The 17,737-nt window shown below is 38.0% G+C and overlaps 1 protein-coding gene across 1 annotated transcript in view; it reads right to left on the minus strand.

The window, feature by feature from the left end:
• Nucleotides 1-266: 266 nt before the first annotated feature.
• The window catches only part of LOC121407502 (integrator complex subunit 8-like), a 41,879-nt gene continuing 24,408 nt past the window's right edge, over nt 267-17,737 (minus strand). Inside the window, exons 6-21 of the mRNA XM_041598613.1 lie at nt 16,465-16,779; nt 15,948-16,106; nt 14,983-15,213; nt 13,921-13,985; nt 12,952-13,109; nt 11,860-11,993; nt 10,883-10,993; nt 7,764-7,959; nt 6,647-6,759; nt 5,977-6,164; nt 5,278-5,433; nt 4,636-4,754; nt 3,858-4,086; nt 2,547-2,611; nt 988-1,031; nt 267-465 (exon numbers count right to left, since the gene is read on the minus strand). Of these exons, the coding sequence (XP_041454547.1) occupies nt 349-465; nt 988-1,031; nt 2,547-2,611; nt 3,858-4,086; nt 4,636-4,754; nt 5,278-5,433; nt 5,977-6,164; nt 6,647-6,759; nt 7,764-7,959; nt 10,883-10,993; nt 11,860-11,993; nt 12,952-13,109; nt 13,921-13,985; nt 14,983-15,213; nt 15,948-16,106; nt 16,465-16,779 (2,400 nt within the window). The 3' untranslated portion in view covers nt 267-348. The remainder of the gene's footprint in view (nt 466-987; nt 1,032-2,546; nt 2,612-3,857; nt 4,087-4,635; nt 4,755-5,277; nt 5,434-5,976; nt 6,165-6,646; nt 6,760-7,763; nt 7,960-10,882; nt 10,994-11,859; nt 11,994-12,951; nt 13,110-13,920; nt 13,986-14,982; nt 15,214-15,947; nt 16,107-16,464; nt 16,780-17,737) is intronic.

The raw sequence follows: 17,737 nt of genomic DNA on the forward strand, positions 1-17,737 counted from the left end.
CAAATATCCAGATAAAATTGCTGTCAACAAATCACATGCCACCATTCAATACAGTTATTGTAATGTAATTATATTGAGCTTTAGGAAACATGACATAAGCCCAGGGCTTCGTTTTACAAAGAGTTGCGATTGATCCGATCAATCACAACATCAACATCTATTCTGTATGTTTGTTCAAAATATTTTCTAGCTAAGATGTATATTCATGCACTCATTGTTCTCTTGAAAATTCAATGTGCTTCTCTTTGTTTGCGAAGAACATTGTGCAAATTTCCTGTAGAAAAAAGTATGACCCTGATGGATTTCCATAGTATCAGTTTGTATCAGTTCATTGTCATGAAGGAATCATCATAGATACTGTTTGGCCATGGACTGCAGGAAGAGCTTTTGACGTTTCCTCGCTGCTGCCGCTAAGACCGTCTCTGAGTTGCAGGTGTTTAGCTCAGCCTGGCTAAGGACTTCCATCTGCAATGACATTATAACGGGGGATATACAGTCAAGTCTGACAACCTGTCCATACAGATCACAATATTTTGTATTCCTTGAATAATTTCTTCTCGTAAGGACCACTTTTCTTGTCTCCCTTAGGTGGTCTTTATTTAGGAAATAACCAAACTATCATTACTACGGGGAAAACAAATCATAGAAATTCAGGAGCATCATTTATACTTTTGAAAAAGAAATATGGTGCTTTAAAATTGCTAAAAGATCATCATTGTCATCATCATCATTAAAATTGTCAACCTGCAAAACTGACCCAGGGTACCTATCTGTTATAACAGATAAAGATATGTTTTCCTGCTTTATACTGCTTTTTTCCCCAAATTTTATGGGATTAAATTGATTCCTCACAGCTAAAACCAGGGGTTGAGTCCAAACTAAACTAGATTTTTATTACCCTCATTTTTCATGATAAAAAATGATAATAAAAATAAAATCAAGTTTGACTTCATACTATGAAAATACCAACAAAGGAGATTAACTTACTGCAGCTTGTTTCTTGTCCATTTCACTCCTTTTGTGATGTGTGACTATGGGGAGGATGTAGTTAAAGATTAATAACATAACAACACTAACAAAAACAGCAATGAATTCTTACATAAAGTTATGTACATCAGGGCCCCGTCTTACAAAAAGTTACGATTGATCTGCGGCCCTGTTTCATAAAGGAATTGCAACTGTTGCAACTTTGCCATTATGACAACTACCATGGAAACCTTGATTCTGATTGGCTGCCGAGCCCTGTTACCATGGTAGTTGCCATTATAAAAAAGTTACACCAGGGGCAAGTCCTTTATGAAATGGGCTCCTGATCAAACTCAACTATGGAAGCCAGCAATGCCTACTTCTAAAAATACATGTTTGTTCAAAAATATTTCTAGCTACGATGTATTATCATAAATTCATTGATTTCTTGACAATATGGTGTGTTTGCCTTTGTTAGAAAGGACATTTTGCAAATTTCCTGCAAAAAAAAATGATGACAGTGATGAATTTTGATATACTTACGATTGATTGGATCAATCATAAGTCTTTGTAAGACAGAGCCCTGATATATGGCTGTATGGCTCAAACAACGATGCCATTTACTTCAGTGTAATTTCAGGTAACTCACACTAAGTAATCACTTTTTCACCAACCCGGATAGAGTGTAGAAAATATATATTCCAGGATGTCACTTTGAGTTTAAACAGCATGATATTCGCCTAAAATGGGGCATTGACTATTGTTATAAGCTACAGAAATCCTTGCATCTGATTGGCTCAGAGCAAATTTGTGAGTGAAAAATCACTACTTGTTTCCTGAAAGACTACCCACGTTCTCCTTGATAATACATACACAGCAGAAAGTCAAGCATTTAAGATGAATGAGGCATATGACCTACTCCACACAAATCATTTAAAACGTCTAGAGAAATGAAATGAATAAAACAATCATCCAAGGCTCCATGTCATTGACCCTTTGAACCCGAAGAGCAGGAATAAGTCATGTGATGTGAAAAGCAAGGGTGTTAGATATCTGGTGACCTTTAAAAATGATGTCATTTTAGAGATATTCAGTCGATAACTTCAGTTTATAATTCCGTCGACAACTGGCTTTCATTTATTATAGCATTTTAGCAAAAAAATGACCAAAATATACTACCCCACTAAGGAAGCTCATGCCATAATATACGGCAAGTCGTATACAGACTATACATAAGCTATTTTTTAATTTTACCTCCTGTCAAAGCAGTGATTTTGAGACAAAATTTGAGATCATCATTAGTACGAGAAGCTACAGAACATCAGCCGGGCCAGGCCGGGTACTAGCAGAGTAAGGTGTCGCTGGCATGGCTGGGCTCGAATCATGAGAATGGGAGATTATTTATTTCAAATGTCACATATTCCTTCGTTTTCCTGATAATCTTTAATCTGCAAATAATTCAGGGTGAGGGTCATGACCGTCCCAATCAATTCAAGGTTCAAAGGGTTAAGATTGAAACTAAGCCCATTGACAGGATCAAACTGGACACATGTCCTTCTGCTTTTATTGTCAAAGGATACACACTAGGAACTCTAGTATGGCCAAGTCCCAGAAGCAACTGTATAAGCTATCACTACCATCATAGCTGTATTGATGACAGAGAGAGAGAGAAAGAGGGAGTAAAAAACATAGATACTATAATCATAATAAGATGAAAAAGTGTAGTGCCCTGAAAAAAAGCATCCTAAAAAGTCAATTAGAAAAACACCGGGCATGGTGACTCAGTGGTAGAGCATCCGCCCAAGGAACGGAAGGTGGTAGGTTCGATCCCCGGCTGACTCATAACCAAAAACTTAAAATGTGACCTTCTGCCTTCTTGTCAAGTGCTCGACATTTATAAATGGAGAAGGGTAATAATAATAATGTAATGTTATGCAGGGCCCGCTGGAAGAACAGCTTAAAGCTGAAGTGGCTACCCTGGGTAAATAAGAGTTAATATATTAAAATCTGGACAAGCAATGGCTGGAGGTCCAGGTGGTTGGAGGTCCAGGGGGCTGGCTAAGCCCCCCCCCCCGCAGGGTCCACAGGTCAAGAAGGCAGCATCCCCTGAAGCTCCTGGATTTTAGCAATGTTAAGCCTATACGGACTGGTCTATTGAGATGCATAGAGGATGGGGGGGCGGCATGAATGGGTTTATGGCCATTTCCCCACTTTTTTCTAGTCTCAAATGAAATGTCAGAAATCAGGATGCAGTAATTTTTAGACATTTCGAAAGTTGAAAATCAGGACAGGTCTGGGAACTTCATTCAGATGTCAAGATTTACTTAAAGCAGAAAACTGAGAGACATATCAATGAAAGTTTGATGAAAATCTATTGAAAGATAACATTCAACAACAAAACTAGTCTTAAATTTCATTTTTCATTGTCAAATGCAAACTCTTCTGCCATGTACTATAGATTTATAAACTGTCATTTGTTTAGATTATCTCAAATGATTTTACTTGTGCATTATCTCATTTCATACACATTCAAATGAGTGAAGTTGCTTCATTATGAACACAAAAAAAAGTCAAGTCATGGAACAAATGATACACAGTATCTTGGGAGCTTTTCACAAATGACTGCACAGAAAATTTTCAAAAATTCAAAACTTCTTGACAATTTCTGGCTAAAACTTCATTGATTTGTTTTCTATTTTACTATCTAATTTCTTAAAAACAAACTTGAAATCAATTACAAACATACAGGGACTTTGCCTAGCAAATACATTTGTTTTTTTTTTTGCTTTTCATAATAATCAAACAACATTTAAAAAAATATGATAAATACAAATCAAGTTGGAGTTCACACAAGCAAGAGATAGATGAATACAAGATAAGAAGAACCTTACCATCTTTTCTCCTGCAGAGCTTGGAAAGCAGTCACATAATCAATGGGTTGGAGGAACTGACACAAGATGGCTGCTTGGGTATGGCACTGAAGGCCAGAACAGGCCTTGATGCATCGCTTGTAGACCTGCTCTGTCCATACAGTCTTGGGTATTGGGTTCTCAAAGAACTGTGTGGACACCATAGCAGCCTGGAGGTAGAACTTTAGTGCCGATCCAAACTGCTTTTTAGCTGGATAGACACAAACACAAAGAAGGACAGATTTCTCATTTATTTGCATATCACATAGTCAGCAAAACAAAATTAAAAAAATATATATGTACAGTTGTACATGATTTGATTTGAGTTGTGAGTGCGTGAGTGACAATGCAAGGCACTCCAGGGTATATATTTTGGATAAAATTGAGATGCCTGCACTGCTACCAACAATTTAAAAATTCAAACTGGAGGTAAAACTTTAGTGCCGATCCAAACTGCTTTTTAGCTAGACAGACACAAACACAAAAAAGGACAGATTTCTCGTTCATTCCCGTATCTTATAGTCAGCAGAACATAAATTTTAAAATGTACAGATGTGAGTTGGCAAGTGACAATGCAAGGCACTCAGGGGTATAGGCCTATATTTTGCATATCATTGAGATGCCTGCATTGCTACTAAGAATTTAAAAGCCTAATCCTTGTTCAATATTGTGACAACTGCTGTATCGCCCAAACACCAACAATAACACCATGTCCTACACCAAACTTGAACTCAACCACTCTGTATGCAGGGTGCCTTACCATAGCGTGCATCGGCCTGTGTACACAGCCATTCTGATTTCATCGGGTCCACAGATACAGCATGACCTATGACCTCATGGAGTGTCGTAGCCACGGCATCAATATCCACCGAGCCAGGACTGGGGGTAAAGAAGAAATAGAGATATGAGAATTATAGAAAACAATGCCAGCCACCAGACTATGCAAGTGTTACAAAGGTTTCTCTCCCATATTATATATCAGATAAGAGAATTCATGGAAATATGTACAGTATGTACACAATCAACATTAGCATGACATTTCAGAATGGATATAAAAACTATTGAGCATAGTAGTTATTTATCATTAAGTTAACTTATTGTTATAACAAGTATTTCATGCAGATAAGGAGGTTGTTTATGCTGCTAGCTACTAACAAATCAATATTCTTCTCATCATAAGATTTGAATATTAAAAAATATTTACATATTCAAATTAAAAATATTTTTGGTGAGTTTACTTAGAAATACACTTGCTGGGTTTCAATCATCAACGATGCCATTTCATCTCATTTCATTGCCCCTTTCAGACCATGTATAAGGAGAAAAAAGTAATTGTTGCCAATATGAATAGTAAAATCAGATTGATCTATACCTCAAGAAAGTGGTTAGTTAGAAGACTCACTTTGTGATAGTGTTTGGCCATAGTGCTTGGTATTCATGGGATAACTCGTTAGTCACATCATCTTTGAGAAGGTTGTAAATCTTGACGAGGCAGGAGAGGACTAGACTTAGACATCTATCATCGTAAAGAGACTTCACAAAGTTCACAAACTCAACCCTGTAAATCACAATATGGACAATTACAATTATATCTTCCGGACAATGATAAGGATGACAATAAAATTCGTAATGAAAATCATGTTTTTTATCATGGCTGTTGCAGCATACTGATATCAACATCAGAGTCAAGATCATCATCATCATCGTCATCATCACCACCACCACCCCCACCATCACCACTCTCACCATCATCACCTCCACCATCATCACCTCCACCATCATCACCTCCACCATCATCATCATCAACATCACCACCATCATCACCTCCACCACCGTCATCATCATCACCACCATCACCACCACCATCATCATCATCATCATCACCACCACCACCACCACCACCACCATCACCATCATCTCATCATCATCATCATCATTACCACCATCACCTCCACCATCATCACCTCCACCATCACCACCATCATCATCATCATCATCATCACCACCACCACCACCACCACCACCATCATCATCATCACCACCATAATCATCATCATCATTATTACAATAAGAATAATAAAATCCACTATCTTCTTTCTACCTGGTCATGATAGCTGTACTGGTTTCCCTCGTGACAGTAGCTGCATTGCCTCCAGTGATATTCCGTTTAGTCTGTGTGGTCGTACTGAACACAGACACCATAGCTTGGGAAAGCTCCTTGGCCACAGGTCGGCATTTATTTGTATCAGATGGGTCATCCTTCATACACAAGGCTATGAATTTACTAATCTGAAATTTATGAAATAAATAAAATAATATCCAAGTCTAATTAAGATTTGAGATTAATTCATAACAATTCAAATATGGAAACTCAACAGTTCTTTAATTTGCTATAAAGAATGCATACAAACTGTCTTATTACCAAAAATATGGGAATGGTCAAATTGATGATGCATACATGTGCATAATCATTCTAGATGATGAATGTCCTCACTGGCCTTCCATATTTTAGACTGATATGAATCAACTATGTTATTTTGGAGGAGGGGCCAGGAATATTATGTTTGTTAGGAGCATAAATCATGCAAAAGTCATAAAGTAATGAAATATAGTTGTAAATTTCTACAAATTATGGTCTTAGGTATCAAGGGGTTTATCTTTTCACGGACCAAATGAAGGGTTATGACTCTGGGCTGGGAGGAAATACCACAAGAATCATAATATATTGAGACAAAATCACTCATAGAAAAAAACAACAACAACAAACTTACCTTCCAAAAAGGCAAGGGAATATCAGCATTGAAGAAACATAACCAGTATTGACTGTTGAGTAGGAACAGGATGCATTGATCCAAGACTGGTTCCCTGGGCTGGATATCTCGATCTAAAACAATAATGAGACAGGAGATTGTAGTTTCCATTCTATGAGTACCACACATGATGATTTTGAGCAAAATCAACTGCCTTTGAATATAAGACAGCTCTTGTGCTGAAGATAAGCAATGAACTGACATGACAGTTGATTCTTTTCATCCAAATTGAAGAACTAGCTAATTAGTCAAAATACTACAGTTTAGAGTGCCCTTAACCCCTCTCTAAGTACCAAGGCAACCCAGAGTTCTACACCCTTTATTATCCTCATGACCTCTCCTATATCTTAAAATATGACTAATACGATTTGAAAATTTTGGAAACTACCTCAAAGCCCTTCTTTTTCTTGAATATGACTGTTTATTAGTCGAGTCAGGTTTGCTTCTCAGACCAGGGGAACGTTTCATCAATATTTTCATCCGACAAGTTGTCAGATCTGACATCTTTCCATGATTTTGATTGGCTGAGAGACACTAGTCCTATGGTAACTGTCGGATAAAATGGGACTTGTCGGATAAAACGTCCGACAAGTCCTTTCATGAAACGCCCCCCTTGTTGATTTGCAACTTATGCACTAAAATCATCTCCATTGCTCATTCTTCAAATCCATCCAAGGGGTCATGAAATCTACACACTGATGGTAGTTCATGAAAAACACTCCAGAACCATGTCTGTCAGCCCCTCTCTTCAATCTTTTACTATCACACCCCTTTTCCTTCATCTGACCTTCCACTGCATGGTCATAGCACATGAGCCAGGACCCTCTCTGTCTGTCTGAGGTCTGGTCCAGCCACTTTGGCCCCTATTTAACTCTCCCTTCCCCCTCGATTCACCACTGTTTCATCTGTCCTAAACCTTCCTCTTTTCACTGACCATTGCGAGTTCATAGCAGACAGACCAGGACCATCTGTTTGAAGTCTGATGCAGCAGCCTTGGTCCCTTTTATCATTCTTAACCCTCCCTCCCACTCAAATCATTAATGGTCCATCTGTCTTAACCCTCCCCTTTTTTACTCACCACTGCGAGTTCCTAGCAGACAGGCCAGAACCATCTGTTTGAAGTCCGGTCCAGCGGTCTTGGCCCCTTTCTGTTCTGCCAACCTCAGTAGTTCTACGTAGAGGATCTCGTTCCTAACGCCAGTGTAGAGCCTGAAGTACGAATCTTTGGTGTTCTTACAGGCAGCCTCGAGGTGGTTGATCGCTGCATCGTAACTCTGCACAAACACAAGACAAGTGAAAAGACTACCGCTAACATAGGGTACGAATTACTTCACAACACAGTAGCATGAGGGGTATGAGTGGTCACAAATAAAAAGATCTGAAAAAAAGCTGAAGAGTGTTGAAAAAGTCTGAAATAGAAAGAGCTCCCATACTTTTTGTATAGAGGAAAGCCAAAATAAGCTGAAATTAAGCTGAAAATCAAAACAAAAAAACAATCTGAACTCTCACACCCCTGTAGCATGTAAAGTAGTAGCATATGGTTTCAAGCATCAATAGTGTAAGGTAAATGTTCAAAGTGGAAAAAAAAATTGTTGTTGACAGCTTTATCATAGCTCTGCACAAAAATACCCAAAAATAATAATAACTAGAATTTTCATTCGTCTTGAGGACGAATTAGGTGATCTGTCTGTGAATCTCATGATCACGATCACGATCTATTTTCTTTTCTCATGATCACCATGTTAATGCAGATCAATATGAGCTTCATGAGAATAAGCCCAGTTTTATTAATGAAAGGACATGCTGAATACTTTTGAAAGTTGAAATAAAAGGTGGTATGAAAAGATCTCGTTTTTGTAAAGAATGTCAATTCCAATTTAGCAAGCGATAACACGAAATAGTGAGCATAGTGTTGACGAAAGCAAGAATCTAAAATCCAGTTTTGAAAAATTTAAATCAGTATGCATAGACCAGTATTTAGTTACCTCATGAGCAGTTATGACCAAATAACATTTAATTTCTTACATGACGATAAGTAGATTTCATTGCGAGATATTATGCAAGCATGTCTTGCATAGCAAGATGGAGAAATTGCTTAGACCTGGTGAATAGAATAGCGAAGCAATGAACACTAACGGAGGCATTTGTTGCATTTCTTCTTGGAATGCATTAGCATGTTCTAATAACAATACGTAGCCAAGTTTGAAATACCAGTTGCTAGTGCACGCGTTGTTGTTTTTATGGATGTAATGAAACATACAATTCAAAAGAATAACCAAGACATCAAGGTTGTTGCTAATATCTCATTAAATATAAAACAATCATGTCACTGAATTATCCGAATGAACTTCTTATCATGCGCAGAATGGAACCCCAAACTGGCTTATAGGGGTTACATGCAAAATGAGACAAAACTTAATAAATAAAAAAAAATAGATCCTGATGGGTTTCGATCCAGGGACCCTCGCATTACAAGGCAGATGCACTAACCATCAGACCATAGTAACTGCCATACACTTGCAAGGCAACGATAAAATATAACCTCAAATTGAATTTTTCAAGGGAAAGTTTTATCATAATAATATACTTCTATACATTGCTAGTATTTTTGATGATCTCCTGCTCTAAGTGATAAAAATGTAACATAATTTGGAAGAATATATAACCAACTACAATATGTCGAAAACCGGGCGAAAAACGACCAATGATTACGGAGTTATAGTCATATTTGCAAACTTATTGAAACGTCATAAAACAAAAATTGAAAATTTGAGTTTTGACGCCAATATGATGACGTTATGATAAAATTTATTGTCAAATGTGACATGAAATCACATCTACAAGACCTACTCTATCAGAATATAAAAGAAAATTTGGGGGTCAACGGACTATCTGAAGAGTTATATAGAATTTTGTAAAAGCATGTTTTTGCACATTTTTGGCATATTGTGAACGCGAGCTTGCGCGCGTAATTCAAACTTTGACGGAGGCGCATTCCTTTATTACTGGTCGTAGAAGGTCGGTTAAGGTATCAAATTATTGGAAATTTCATAAAAAATGCATTGATGTAAAATAAAGTGCAGTTGTACGTTGCGTAAGGACGTTACGCGCGTAAACGCGCGCGAAAACCTGTGAGCGCGCAAATTCCTGAAATGCTTAGAATGACCTGAAACGTACTCTACTTTGATCAAAAAGTGATTTTGAGCATTTTAAAATTTTGACGCGCGCGTACATGCGCGTCGTGACATGTACATGACCTTTGATGACATGGACAGTTGACCCTTGATCTGAAGTTGATTTCATGTTAATATTGTTAACTTTTGATGATTGATAATGAAGATATGATTGATAATGTGATTTTACAAAATGGCGCGTAGATGACGTCACGATGACCATTTGACATTGAACTTGTTTCGTACACATCGCATGATAACTGTGCATAATTGATAATACTTTTATGAAAATTGAGTGAATAGTTTTGATGATTTTGGTGGAACAAGAAAAGGGTGGAAAAAGAAAAATAAATAAAAAGAATAAAGAAATAAAAAAGAAAATTCGTTGAAACATAAGAGGTGATCTGTCAATTGACAGATCACCTAATAATAGGTCCATTTATATAGCGCAGCTACTATGTGCATATACTCTACTGCGCTTTGATAATTGGTATCATATTATTACCCCGGCTGTAGCTGAGCCGCCATATTAATAGGCGCTAAAGCGTTCAAGGAAAAATCCTACCGCGTACCCATTCACCTCACCTGGGTCGAGTGCAGCACAATGTGGATAAATTTCTTGCTGAAGGAAATTACGCCATGGCTGGGATTCGAACCCACGACCCTCTGTTTCAAAGTCCGAAGACTAATCCACTGGGCCACAACGCTCCAAATAAAGAGAAAAAAGTGTTTCAACAAAAAGGAAAGACGGGAATACTAGAACCAAATTATAATGAAAAAAAAAATGCCAATGGGAAAAATATTGCCAGGAACTAATATTCACAGGATTACACAGAAATCGCAACACATTCAGGTCTTCTTTCCTCAGGTAGGTCTACTTTGCTTTTCATAGCTATTTTTATTTTGGGTTAGCTACTGAAAGGCATGCAAGTCTTCAGCACGAATTAACTTCCAGACAAACCTGTACTAGTACACAAACTGAATGCTCTAAACAATCAACATTGAAATATACTACTTTTCTTACTTTCTTCTCTATACAATGCTGTGCTTTGACCAGTAGAATAAAGATGAAATCTTGTATCAGTCTGTTGTTCATAGCATCTATGATGTAGCCATATGATCTATCAATTTGCCACTGTAAAACAAAGAAAAGCAGAAGTATTACTACCACACGTATAGTGAAAAGGATATTGGCCTAGTTTCATGAAGTTTGCTTTCAATGACAGCTCACAAGCTAATGCTATATGTGACCTACCACCCCAAAACCACCAATAAGTCACCATTTCATCAACATTTTTGTCCGACAAGTTGTCAGATCTGACATCTTTCCTTGATTCTGATTGGCTGAGAGGCACTGTTACTATAGTAACTGTCGGATAAAATGGGACTTGTCGGATAAAACGTCCGACAAGTCCTTTCATGAAACAAGCCAAAATAGTAATTTAGTCTCCAAAAACCAAAAATTAGAAAAACAGCTCATCTGAAAGAGCAATTCTTCTTCTTCGTACTGTAAAAATTTGAAGTCATGAAGTTGAATAAAAGAAAAGATACAAGAGTTTGTTGGACACTACTTTTTCAGACTGCTTGGAAGTTTCACTGAGATTACACAGTATGCACATCTCATGCTTGAGTGAACCTCCAACTTCAAACCCTGTCTTCTCCTTTTTTTAAGCTCTTGCTGAATTTCCTCTGCATTCAATCAAGTACTTGTAATGATGGTTATTGTTGGTCAATTTTAACATGTAATATATCATTTTAAAGCTTAGGAAATGAATTTTCAAGCACACTAAAAATCTCAATATTCATTTGGGTCGACTTATTGCTGATTTTGGGTGGCAGGTCACATATGCTTCTAAAGTCATTCAAGTTGATTGGCGGAAAGTTAGTCTGATTTCTATCATACTTTAACCAATAAATCTTTCATATTCCAACCTTTCACCTTTCAAGCAATTCTTTTTATTTCAAGGATTTGACACCCCTTTACAGAGAGTATATACCTACCTTGCTGCAGACTGCAGAGAATCTCCTGTTTGGAGACAATTTGTGCAAAGCCCTAAGAACAGATTCTAGTTCATTCGGATCTTGTGTTAGGAGCAGCTTCAGTTCCAACTGGCCCATCTGAAGCCCTTGATTGTCTAGAAGAAAACAAAAATAGCATTTTACTTCATTTCATGATCATTGTATTATAATCTGTAATCAAACTTGTTACACTAGGCCTTTCATTTGATTGAAACTCTTTTGTGAAACCTTCTAATCTAAGTTTCCAAATTTATCTTTAAATTTATTTATGTAGAGGTGAGGTGGCTCAGAGGATATGTCTCCGGACTTTGAACCACAAGGTCCAGGGTTCAAATCCCACCCCAGCACTTGCGTCCTTTGGCAAGGCGTTTATCTACATTTCCTACTCACCAACCAGGTGTAGTAAATGTGTACCTGGTAGGAAGGAATCCCTTGAATGCTCGAGCGTCCGATCAAGATAGCCGTGCTAGAGCCGGGGTAATAGTATACAGCGTTTAGAAACATTTGTATTAAGCGCTATGTAAATGTTGCGTATTGTTATTATTATCTTCCCACATCAAATTGTGTGAGGGTAACAATATTTAAATCTTCAAAACATGAAATCGATGTGTGATTGTTTAAGACCTATGAATGCTCGAACATAATCCTTGCACAAAGCATTGTCTGGGAAACAATTTTCACTCATCCACCAAGTTATTTTGTGTTGACCCCTTGGGGCCCATAACACAAAGGTTAACAATGAATTGTAGATTGTAGTCAATGCAATCACTGACTTCAATGTTCTACAAAAGCGTTCTATAATAACTGCTAAGCTCTGTAGTATGGCCCCAGGAAGTTTGACAAGGTTTGAATGCTGAAGGCTTTCCTCTGCCTCTCTCTGTTCACCATGAATCCATACTCTCTCCTTTCATCCCTGCTTCCTACCAAATAATCAGGCTTCATGCAAACAGTATATACATGCACATGTCACATGGATCTTGAATGATTATTTCCACTTCATAACTGATCAAAAGTCTTTACTTGATGAGCCACAGATGATGGCTCGGAGCAGCTTCCTCAATGACAATCACATACCTGAATGTAGATCCCTCTGACTCGTGTCCCCACCTGCTTGTTTCCCTTCCTCAGGCTTGCAACATCTCAAGAACTCCTGTCTCTCATCTTCAGAGAAGAGGACACTCAGAGGGCCTTCCAGGATACCTTTACACAGCATGTCGTCTCGGAATAATAACCTGAAAAATAGGAGTAAAAGCAATTCACAGAATCCATTATAACCATCATCATACAGAGGATCTAAAAATGGATATCAATGCTATCCTTGGCAGATGTAAGTACACTAGCGTACCTAATGGCGGGGGGGGGGCAAACTGCCCCCCCCTGACGAGTCACAACCCATGCAGGGGACGTACCCCTGCCCAACCCTGACGAGTCACAACTGATCCAGGGGACATGCCCCCCCCTTTTGAGAACAAAATTAATAATTAGTAATGTAGAAGTGCAATGAAAACAGACGTGTGAACTTGAAGACCTTTTTTTTTCTTTTTTGCTTGTCAATTTTTTTTCGGTACAAAATCCTTTTCTTGCCCCCCCTTCTGGAAAATCCTAGGTAAGCCGCTGTGTAAGTATATACTCAATTTAAGGCCCCTTCTGTATAAAAGCGCAGTTGTTTTCACACAATATATTCTAGAGGCCAAGACATACACGCTGGTTCTTAAATATGCTCTGCACAAGACTTTACAAGTATGTATTGATTACACACATACCTACTTATGCACTGTTGAACAAAGAGTACTCAACCTGACAGCGCTGAACTGTGATCTTTGCTTATGAAATGATGATCAAAAGTCTGTAATCATGATCCAAACTGGTATTTCATTCATGAAAACTGGATTAAAATTGTGGTAATAATGTCAATATCTCATAATAGTACAGAGATTTTAAAAAAGAAGTTTAAACTAAAATATGCCAGCTCTTGCCAATACCCCTAAGTCACATTATTGAAAGCTAATTTCCACTCCAAGAACCTGATATCAAAATCTTTACCTCAAAAGAGACTTGATATTTGACTTCTGATGTTCACTACTGGATGACAATGTCTTCACAATACACTGAAATACAAAGATCATAGATAGGAGAAAAAACAATCAGCATATGCAGAGATGCCAACCTGATCAAGAACATTTCAGTATTCTAAAGGCTGAAAATCAACATTTGGGTAAGAAAATCAGATAATCTTAAACTTTCGAAATCAGTAATTTGCATGAAACCACCACTATTCTGTCTAATTTTTTCAGTAATAATTACTGAAAACCAGTAGTACTTGGCAGCTCTGCCTATGGATTTCAGATAATATCAATATTTATGGTAATTATCACTTGTTTCAGTTTAAATTTCTAAAATCAAAACTTTATCAGGATACAATTCATTGAAAATTGTCACAGCAGTTTACACAGAGATATGCAATTGACTGAACTATTTCATTTTATGAAGGACTGAACATATTTATCTCCGAAATCACTTGTTAGAATCAGTCCAAAGATCAATCATAAAGATTTGTGCAACAGGCCCCTAAAGATATGTAAACAGTATTTTACTTGTATACAAAAAAGTTGAATGATAGTAAAACATCAATAATATAAAAAGCAATACTTGTTTACTTAAAGAAAATAAGTGCATTTTCTAGAAGAGAAAGTCTGACATAATAAGCACTTGATCTAAATGTAGAATTATTATTATCATATTTGTTGGGCATCACCCGTGCCTGGAAGGTGAACTGAATGACTATGACCTGCAAGTCTCACCTCCCAATATAACTCATTGGGGGAGTGTAGGTGGACCACTACACCGGGGTTTCCCCCCAAGCTTATACGAATAGGGCAGTGGGTTCTAAACGTGCAGAGGTGGTGAATCTCCTCTACACGGGACCTCCATTTCACATCCTATCCGAGGGATGGAATGTTTTCCACTGTAACACAGCCTGCACCTATGGAATAGGGAAGAGACCTTTGCACACAACGCACTGGCTTCAGTCATCTGCCCGGGGTGGACTCGAACCCACGATCTTTGCTTCGACGGGCAGACGCTTTACCGATTGAGCCAACTTACCTCTACAAAGAACGGCCTTGTCTCCTGGGGAGACTGCTGAAGGTTCATCTTAAGGTCGTTTAGGTTCATCCTCCCTTCAGCTGCCAACCGTGCTGAATTGCAGAGCGCCACCTGTTGTTTTAGTTTGGAAGGAGTGATTGCGGACTTGGCGACGTCATCACCGAGGCATTCTCTGTACCACATGGAAAGCTCCTGCTTGAAATTATCCTCCAGAAGTACAGCCACAATGTCCTGAAAAGTAACAAGAACACAAGAGGGAGAACACGCACAGGCCACGAGAGTGATAGAGAGACAAGCAGACCGACAGAGACACACAGACAATCAGCGGGAGAGAGATAGATAGAAAGAGAGAGACAGACAGAGATGGGGAGATAAAGGTTTGGTGCCAATTTTTACACGAGTATAACACCAAACATAAACAAAGATGGTCCTGAAAAGTCACTCACTATATATTGAGATGTCAATAATGTGATCTGGATCAGTTTTTCAAACTTGGAATAGGTTTTGGAAGTAGGGGAAGCAATCCAAATTGTGCTTCCAACACCAACACCGGGTTTGATATCACACAATAAGTTGTGAAAATACTGTAAACAGAACCAATTCTCACTTTGTAGAGGTATATTATCATTCTGATTTTATCCACACAATTCTAATGAAATGTATAATATTTGACACATGTGACTTGACATTTACTCCTGCAAAAATTGCTCCTTCATTTGTTTTTTCTCTATATTATATACTTTATATGAGAGTTGTGATCAGTTTTTATAAAAAGAAAAGAATTCAGGCTAATGCTGGGTTTGGCAATGATTTTAACGTAAGCAACTCTCATTAGAGTAATTTCATAGAATCTTTTTTTTTTGCAAAAAAGTCAAGCATGGATCTAAACAATTCACAGGTTCTAGCATACAACTTACAAAAAAAAGAAAATTCATTAAAAGAACTAACGTCACCAGAACACAAACCTGATAATTTCTTGCTTTGCTGGCCTCACATCTTGATAGAAGTGATGGAGGCTCATTGGACGGAAGTCTGTTCAGATTCTGACCAATGAGGGCACTGCATGCAGCGAGATAACCTTCTAACTTTGAGGCTTCAGGGTGGCAGTAGAAGGAAGTTTCAACCTTTAGACAAGTGAAACCCAGAAAAATAAAATTTACACTAACAAAATCAATAATAAGTGTCAAATAATCATATAAATTTCCATAATAACATTTTCAAAAGTACTGGCTTGTAAACAGAACAAAACGTATAAACGATGACTGCATTGCTGAAATCAGTCAAAGATTTGCTTACTGAACAAGATAATGGACAGCTGCAGACTGTATTTTTCATTGGACATCCTCTTAGTCTGTCCAAAAGCTTACAAGAATTAATTAGTCAAAAAGAGTTCTATAAATATATTTTTCAATACATATCAGATCTGTTTATGAAAACCTTTAAAAATCAATTTTAAAATATCATAATGAAATGTACTTTTACCTTGGGAGAAAGTTCCTGGACTCTCTGGAACATGTCTGCTGCCTTTCCGTACTGCTGCTGATGGAAGCTGTAGCATCCAAGGTCATAGTTCAACTGCCAGAGGAACTCTTCCTTGGTGACCTTGATTCCATGCTGATGTGGAGCTGGTAGCTTTGTGAGCGAGCTGTTGGCATTGGCTGATGATGATGGGGTGGGTGAGGAGGAGGAGAAGGCATCAATGTCGATGAAAGTATGGGTGTCTGGGAAGTAGATGTCTCGATCAAGGGGTAAGCATCGCTCCAAGAAGTTGAGAGAATCCGGAAGAGTGTCCTTGACCTGAGTGCGATGAGAAAGATTAATTCATGTGTGTTCTCCATTAAGAGGAATGTATAAACTGAGAAACTTTCCCATAAATCAATAATTTGGTAATGAAAGGAACAAAACACAAATCAAAAATGCTTTTTAAGTTGATTGTATCAATACACCGTCCCGTCCCAAAATCTCATAATATCTCTATCCCACAAGAACATTCTTTGTGCAAAGTTGAGCTAATGTACAGGTAATTCAGAAGGATTAGAAAGGTCTTGAAACTGTTATACAAGCTAGACCTCCTAGATCTCCACACAAAATGGGTGAAATCTACGACAAATTATATAGAGAAGCAGAATGTCAGTATTATGACAGTTTGAGAACCAGCCCAAAGGATAACTCAGGGCTCGACACTAGCGGCGGTCCGACGGTCCCAGACCGGTAAAAATCGCTGTCGGGCCAGTAGATTTTCAGAAATTGGAAGATTTACTGGTCCGACATGACCAGTAAAAAATATCATTGTCGGGCCAGTAAATTTTCCAAAAATAGCAAGATTTAAGGGTCCGACATGACCAGTAATAAAAACCATTGTTGGGCCAATAACTTTTCCAGAAATGGTCAAATTCACAGCAAACCATTTCCCCCGTGAAATTCTGCCATTCACACACAGAATACACACAGAATGAATCACACGTAAGTGTTACTAGAGTACTATACAGCATGCATACAGTGTACATGTAGTCTGCCACACAAACCACATGGTAAATTCTCCACTGGCCGCACGAACGAAGCCTGGCTAAACTCTGGCAGAAATCTCTCACATAACTGTCAAAATCCAAGGTTCATACTCATGAAAGGCTCTTATAATGTCCATATTTCCTAAAAATTGGAGCAACTCTGTCATTTGTAAGCAGTAAAAGGAGAAATTTTCACTTCTGTTTTGGTTCAAACAGATCGGGTTTCGGGTGATATCGTCTGAATACAT

This window comes from Lytechinus variegatus, chromosome 2, assembly GCF_018143015.1.
Source record: "Lytechinus variegatus isolate NC3 chromosome 2, Lvar_3.0, whole genome shotgun sequence".
Lineage (NCBI taxonomy): Eukaryota > Metazoa > Echinodermata > Echinoidea > Temnopleuroida > Toxopneustidae > Lytechinus > Lytechinus variegatus.